The sequence below is a fragment of the Orycteropus afer genome, unplaced genomic scaffold (genome assembly GCF_000298275.1).
Source record: "Orycteropus afer afer isolate SDZICR_OR568_19922 unplaced genomic scaffold, OryAfe1.0 scaffold00275, whole genome shotgun sequence".
NCBI classification, from domain to species: domain Eukaryota; kingdom Metazoa; phylum Chordata; class Mammalia; order Tubulidentata; family Orycteropodidae; genus Orycteropus; species Orycteropus afer.
This window is the reverse complement of record NW_006921862.1, coordinates 2,901,616-2,909,792: the sequence shown is the minus strand read 5'-3', so window position 1 is coordinate 2,909,792 and position 8,177 is coordinate 2,901,616. Positions and strand designations below refer to the sequence as shown.

At 38.1% G+C, this 8,177-nt stretch overlaps 1 protein-coding gene across 1 annotated transcript in view; it reads right to left on the bottom strand.

Annotated features, from left to right (window-relative positions):
* The window catches only part of C6 (complement C6), a 129,864-nt gene extending 122,103 nt beyond the window's left edge, over positions 1 to 7,761 (bottom strand). Inside the window, exons 1-3 of the mRNA XM_007950533.2 lie at positions 7,619 to 7,761; positions 5,762 to 5,918; positions 3,550 to 3,694 (exon numbers count right to left, since the gene is read on the bottom strand). Of these exons, the coding sequence (XP_007948724.1) occupies positions 3,550 to 3,694; positions 5,762 to 5,918; positions 7,619 to 7,761 (445 nt within the window). The remainder of the gene's footprint in view (positions 1 to 3,549; positions 3,695 to 5,761; positions 5,919 to 7,618) is intronic.
* Positions 7,762 to 8,177: the final 416 nt, after the last annotated feature.

Below are 8,177 nucleotides of genomic sequence, written 5' to 3'. Positions count from 1 at the left end.
GCCTAGTTACTAAAGTCTCACTCAAATAACTCATTGCCCTCAAGTCAATTCCAACTCATAGTGACTCCCATTGCGTTTCTGAGGTGGTAAATCTTTATGGAAGTAGATCGCCCCATCTCCCTTCCATGGAGCAGCTGGTAGATTTGAACCAGCAACCTTCTGGTTAGCAGTCAAATGCCACCAGAGCTCCTTAGTTACTATAGTAGCAGACAGCAAATTTAGTGAGAGAATATAGAAAGTGCTACAAACTGCAAGTACTCAGATATTTCTCTTTCCTTTTCAATTTGTTGAATTTCATAAGAATATCAGAAACCAATGTGCAAGTTTATATTAAAGAAATTGAAATGCCTTGTGGGCAATGAGAGATTTTGCCTCCCCTAGCCCTCCCCCTCTTGCCTGTAATCAGGGAACCTGGCATCTGAACATTATGTCCAGTCTCACATGACAATGATTAAATGTTTTACTCAGGACCAACCACTTGACTATTTTAAGTTGTAACAGGCATCTCGCTACAGCTATGTAAGACTATTTTGACTAGACATAATGCTTGAGGGAATTGGGTATTTCTGCTGAATTAAATTTTTTGATTAATAGAATGTTCCCCAGAAAGCACTTAATTTTAACTCTTCTGGTTGGCACTGTTCACTAAGAAAGTAGAATGTAATGAACATAATTAAGTCTTCCTTTGATTATTCAAAATCTTGCATTGCTTCTGAATCATTATTACAAAGAATTATAATTATGAACACCATTATCAGACAAGCCTGAAAATATAGATGGAAATGGATTTCTGTCAATTCCAAGCTTTTATTTGAAGGATGCTCTGTTTTTCAAACAGCACATCTCTGTAGCTTTTTGTTTGTTTTAGGGCAAAATAGAGTGAGTAATTTAGTTAAAAATAGAGAATCTTTTTCTCAAAAAATGAATATCTATTACATTTTTAAAGGGTTTGAACCTGGCACTTGGAAATTGATGCAAAAGTTATTTTTTTTATATGATTGCGTTTGAAAAAAAAATAAACATCACATTTTATCAGACAAAGGAAGAGATACACATGCACCATGCAGTGCCATAAGCAAGGTACAGGATATGTTAGAATATGAACAATTCTACCCATTGAGTACTTCTAGGATGTTGGAGAAGACCTATTAGCAACAGTAAGGATAATGATGTTTAGCAATAGATTGCAGGAATGACATGGGCCTTATGGGACACAGCTGAGAATGTTCCAGGACATGGAAACCGAATGGACTAGGACACTCACTAAGAGAATTAGTGAAAGCTGTAAAGGGCAATTTGAATTGTGCATGATTTTCAGAAGTCAGCATCCTTTAGCCAGCACACGCACACACACCCTGGGATCTGGAGCTATGAAATCATTTGCAAATTGTGCTTTTCCTATCATCTTGAAATAATTTGTGTTACTTCATTGGCATATTATTTTTAAAATCACTTGCAAATTGTGCAGTCTTCTCTACTTGAAATTAGGACTTTAAGAGAGGAATTAGCACATTACCTAGGGATTGGCTCAAGGATAATTCTCAAAAATCCATGGGTACATGAAAATAATATGTTAAGTCTTGGGGACATGTGGAGGATACTGAACAGCAATCACAAGAGAGGAAAAGGGAAGAGGGTAAATCTGGAATGGGTCCAAACCAAACCCGTTGCCATCAAGTTCATTCTGACTCATAGCAACACTACAGGGCAGAGGAGAACCATCCCACAGGGTTCCAAAGCAGTCATCTTTATGGAAACAAACTGCCACATCATTCTCCTGCGGAGTGGCTGGTGAGTTAAAATTGCTGACCCTTTGGTTAGTAGTCAAGCACTCTAACCACTGCACCATCAGGTCTCTTTTAAAATAGACAGTTCTCTATTAATTGAAGGCTAAATATCTTCTGAAGGTCCAGCCACCTTCCTATAACCTTTAAGAGTGGCATTGGTGGATTTTTAGGAACGCAAAGTAGTATGTTATTTTTAATGGAATATTTAACAACCTATTTTCTATGATACCACCAAATCAGAATGGATGCCAACCACAGCTGTGCTGAGAATTAACCTATTATTGGCTGGATCATGGGAAAATCTCTATATTCCTGGTGGAGAGGTGTAGGCAGCAGGACAAGGGTTATTCAGTAACCTCAGGATAGTCGTTTACCAACTATTACAGATGCATTTCAATAATTTGGTGTTTGAAGGAACTTTGGTGGTGAAGTGGTTAAGGTATTTGACTGCTAACCAAAGAGTTGGTGGTTTGAACCTACCAGTCCTCTGGGGGTAAAAGATGAGGCAGTTTGCTTCTGTAAATATTTACAGCCTTGGAAATCCTATGGGGCAGTTCTATTCTGTCCTATAGGACTGCTATATATTGTAATCAACTTGATGGTAGTGGCCTTGGTTTTGGTTTATGGACATATCGGAGTTTCTGGGTAGTACAAACAGTTAATGTGGTTAGCTGTTAACCCATTGGTAGCTTGAGTCCACCCAGAGGCACCTCGTAAGAAAGACCTGATGATCTATGTATTTCTGAAAAATCAACCATTGAAAACTTCATGGAGCACAGTTGTACTATGATACACATGAGTTGTCAACAGTTGGAATTGATCAGGCAGCAACTGGTTTGGCTTTGTGTGTGTGTAGACATATTTCTGATGAACTGGAAATCAGCTGTGCTGACACCACCAACTTTATTATGAATTGGTAACCCATTGTTTTACCTAAAGTCTTCTCAAACTTGTGAACATTTTTTGCCTAAACAAAGCTCTCATGATAATAAATTTCATCAATCTATTATCTGTTGAATAGAGGAATCCTTCCTGTTTATTTGTTCTAATAACCATCTTTCAAATCTCAAATATTCACACTTCAGTTTCTAATAATATTTTGAGGTAATGCTCAGGCCTGGCTTCCTCTTGTTCATTTGTGGGTCACAGAGAGCCAATTGTGACACCAGCATTCTTGTTTGAGATTCAGAAGTGGTTGTTGTTGTGTGCCGTCGAGTGGTTAGCACCCTTCAAATCATTTTGGAGCTCCTCTTTTGTAATTGCCCTTGTAGCTAGTAAAGGGACCAACAACAAATATTTGCCACATCTTCTCTAGTCATCCCCTGACATAATATCATACTATTAATATTCTTATATTAATAAATTATGTTAAAGAGCTTTTAAATCTGTTACCACTTTTCATTTGCTTCTTTTAATTATAGGCATTAGTACTTATTACAGCTGATTTTAAAAAATATCCACCTACTTGTCTTTTTGCTATTCTTTCCCTCTCTTCTTCTTGCTTTATTACTGTGTAGGGACCTGGGCACCACCACTCAATAAGTGAATTAGGTAAGTTGTCAAGAAGAGTCGAACTCGAAAGCCCTAATCTCACACATGAGTAGTTTGGGGCTTGGTAGCATAACTCTTCTCCCCACCTCCACACTTTAAAACATAGGGGGACTTCTCAGTCTTGGCTTTTACAGGTAGTCAACTGGAATAACTTTGATTTAGTCAAGTTATTTTTAGCAGAGATTGAACATTTTTACAAAAAGTACATTACCAGTGTCACAGCGAAATTTATTCTTGCAGTCAACTTCTTCAATTTTGCAGAGATTGGATGGAATGCATGGTTGAAAGTTCACCAGGGGCTCAGTACATGGTTGTCCCCCAAATTGGCTGGGGCGCAAAATAGATCTAGTCTTAAACTGAAAGGAAAAGAAAGATGTTTAGTTAACTCTGAGGGAGCATCGACACCAGAATGAATATATTTAAGGAAACTGGACGTATTTATTTATTTATTGATAACCTATTTTATTTTTTGTTGCTATTGTTAAGAATATACACAGCACAACACACAACAATTCAAAAATTTCTACATGTACAATCCAACGACACTGATTACATTCTTCAAGTTGTGCAACCATTCTCACATTCCTTTTCAAAGTCATTCCTCTGCCATTAACATAATCTCACTGCCCCCTAAGTTTCCTATCTAATCTTTGGAGATGTTATTGTTGGTTTGATCCCACAGAGATAGTTTTCAAAGAGCACAGTGCTTAAGGGAGACATTCTTTACTAGTTAACCTGCTCTAATATTTAAGTCTAAGAAGACTTCAGCAGGATATTTTTGGTTTAAGGTTTAAAGAATATCTCAGGGTAATAGTTGTGGCAGTTCTTCCAGCCTCTATGGCTCCAAAAATATGGATTCCATGGAAACTTGAGATTTCATTCTGCATTTTCTCCCTTTTGATTAAAACTGGGCTTCCTGATCCCAACATTGGTGTGACATAAATTTTACTAACGGTTCTTCCAATGCAATTATTTTGGATCCTTAGGGAATTTCCCAATCTGTAAAATGAGGAAGTGGGGCAAAATGATTTCTAAGTCTTCTTTCAACTCTAAGATATTATGATTCTAAATTAAATCAAAATCAAATGCATAAATATTTACTGAGACAGTCCTGAGTGCAGCATTTTCTTGTAGGCAATAACAATAGCCACTCTGTATCTCAAAGATAGTGTGGAATGATAAATGTGAAAGGATTTTTGAGGAAATAACCATGGAAACCAAGGTTGAGAAATTCTCCATACTTTAAAAAATTATAAATTACACATCATCAAATCAAGACTGAAAGAAAGATAAAACTCCAAAGGACTAAAGAGTAATGACTTTGAAGTCAGAAAAAACCCCAAGATCAAAATGTGCTCCTCCATTAATTAGTGGTGTATTCCTGGGTATGTCAGTGAGTCACCTACTTGTCTTAACTCCCTGTTAACAGTGATTTCCTTATCTAAAAAATGGGTAGAAAAATACAATCTGATAAGAAGATTGAATAAAGTGATGTATGCAAGGGACCTATGGGAGTAGAGGTGAATTATTATCTTCCATTCAGGAGACCTGGGTTCAATTCTTGGTCAATGAACCACATGCAGAGCCATCAGTGGTCTGTCAATGAAGACCTGTGAGTTGCTATGCTGCTAAACGTACTTCAGCAGAGCTTCCATACTAAGACAGACTAGGAAGAAAGGCCTCTAGCTTACTTTCAGAAATCAGTCAAAGAAAACCCTATGGATCAGAAGCATCTGATCCACAATCAACTATGAGGCTGAAACAGGACAAGGTAAGGCTTCATTCTGTTGTGCGTGGGATCCTCACAAGTCAGGGACCAACTCAATGGCAGCCAACAACAACAACAACAACAATATTTAAGAGGTCTAAAAAAGTTTCTCGCAAAAAGTGAATGCTCCAAAAATTAGTTTCTTTTTCTTACCTAATGTGTAAATGCCCAGCAAGTGACCTGCCTGGGGTTCACATAGGTCAATGACCTTATAGGAATATGCTTGATATGGGTACATATTACAAATTGATAGGCTTTCTCACGGGGAGAGGAGAATTAGAAGAAGAACAAGGAGTTCAGGTTTTTAATTCACCTCCCTATTTTCTGTCTGGTTTTAAATCTTGGACTGAAATATTTATCTTATAGCTCCTATTTTTACTCTCTAAGCTCCCAGAGCTGGGAAAATACAATTCTGGAGGCAGAATTTCCTCTGAGTAAATTCAGTATTATAGTATCATAGGATAGTAAAGCATATCCAAGGAAATACCACTCTCACCTCAACATTACTAAATGAACTCTTCCTTCAATGGAAGGTGGGGCAGGTTATTTTCAGAAATTAAAGAAATTCATCATTTCTGTTATTGTTGAGCCTATCAGGGAATCTGAACATTTTATTGTGATTCAGATTTCTTGGGTATGTCAGTGAGTCACCTACCTGTCTTTCAACACAAGGGTCACATTCTGACCATGGCCCATAATCTCCCAGGAGGCAGTTGATAGGACAGGTTTGCCAGTTACAATCTCTGGTCTCCTGTTTGATGCAAATCTTCTCACAAGAGTTGTCCAAATAGTACTGGTCTACTACTATTTGTCTGCAAGAGTGAGAAAAAACTGCTTAGAAAGAGTGCATTCATTGTGGCTCCAGTCCTACATGAAAAATATCATTGAGTATTAACTACCATGAATAAAAGGAAAAGGTTTTCAAAGAAAGTCAGACAAGTTGGCATATGTGCTGTTCTTGCCATTTATTGGAAATCAGGACTTGCTACATATATTTTGGAGCCCAGTACAAAATGGAAGTGCAGAGCCCATTGTTAAAAAATTAAGACTTTCAAGATGGCATTGGTAGAACATGAAGCATTAAATATCAAGTCAAGCGTAGAAGTCTTCTAAGTGACTACAGAAGTCACACATTCATGAAGCTGACACTGATGGAACTCCTGAAAGGAACTGGGAGAGAGAGAGAAGAAGGAAGAAAGGAAAGGAATTGTGATTGCTTAGAAAATGACAACACAATGCGGTAAGTGCAACGACTGAGCTAGGGCCAGGGAGCTAGGAGGCCAGATTCAAAGAGAAAGAGACATGAGAGATACACCTTGAAAAATTAGTGGTAATTCTCTAGGAAACAAAGGGAGCAGCATGTACAAAGATTAGAGGTGGAAGAGAGCATGACATGTCCAGGGAAGAGGTTGTGGGTTGGGCCTGTCAAATGCAGGATTGAGCAGGACAGTATATATATATGTATATATATATACACACATATGTTTGTGTGTGTGTGTGTGTGTGTATTTTGTAGGTAGTAGGAAGAATCGATGGTTCAGTGGTAGAAATCTTGCCTTCCATGTGACCACTAGCAGTGAGTGGTATCTTGTGTGTTGCTATGATGCTGAACAGGTTTCAGTAGAGCTTTCAGACTAAGATGGACTATGAAGAAGTTCCTGGTGATTTACCTCAGAAAATCAGCCAGAGAAACCCTATGGATCAAAACTGACAATTGCCTGATGCTCAACCCATCATGGGGATGGTGCAGGAAAGGGTAGTGCTTGTTCCCTTGTACCTGGGATCACCTTACACAGCAGCTAAAAACAAGAGCAGTACTGAAGGTTTCTTAAGTTGGAAGTAAAGTAAACAAGTCTGTTTTCACATGCTTAGTGTGCAGTTTATTTGGGAAATCAACTGGAAATTTTAACGAGACTCACACTGCATATGTAATAATAGTTATCTAAGATAAGTGTCCAAAAAGTGTAACAATATTCAAAATACACTTTCTGCCCCATGTCATGTGAGCATCTCCATGTATAGAAGAAAGTATGGGGAATGAGTAGTCTGAATTGGTGGCTGAATTTTTAACTATTATCCCATACGCATAGTTTGCTTGCCTTCTTATACATGCCAATAGTCAAGCTAATAACTAACAGTGCTGCTCAATTGAGGTCTTGTTAGAAGTGTTTTAATGAGTAGAAAATGCTTGATAATTAACTCACTAAGTGTGTGTAAACAGAGCTATATGTTGATTAAAAAAAATTGAGCAGTGATTGTAAGTTAAATCGTCAACTGAAAACCTTACACAGATTCTCATTTGTATTTCTTCGAAACCTATCATTTTTAGGGAGAGGACAAAGTAGACTGTTTTTAATCTTTATGTTCAAAAGATCTCAAATTCCATCCACATTCTTGAGTTCTTACTTTGAGGTATATATTTCTCCATTGCCTAGGTGGCACTTCTGATATTACTAGCTCAGGCCTTGAGGTCTCCCAGGATACAAAGAAAATCTAAATAGCTCACACCCACCTCTGTCTACTCTGGGTTCCAAAATTGCAGGTTTTTGAGCAGCTGGACCACTGAGTCCATGGGTAATGGTCACAAAAGCAGGCTTGGCTCTTGTCAATCAAAGCAGTCCACAGGATGAGGTGCAGGATGGAGAGTCTGGCCATGCCTTGAGAGCCTTCAGGCCTAGAAACAGCAAGAGAGATGCATATCAAACACTTGTTGAGGATAAAACTTTCCAAGTCATTCTGGGTCACAGACTCAAATGTGATCTTAGAAAATATCTGCTCCATCTCTCTGCCTTCCTTAAGTTAATCAGGCTATAGATTCAAAGCTGTCAAGTCCTGTTTCTAAAGCTGCTAAGGGTGAAAGAGTCTCATCATTAAAACCCCTATTACTAGTTCACTCATGGCATGTGCTAGCCCTGGGTTTTCAGTTTCATGAATATCATCTTTACCAGAAGCTGGTCCTGTGAACTGCTAGTGTGAGGATACAAGAGAAAGTATGTAGTATATATTTGTACTTTATATACACCATGAGTCAGATCCAACTGGACAGCAGTGAGTTTGGTTTTTGGTTTATA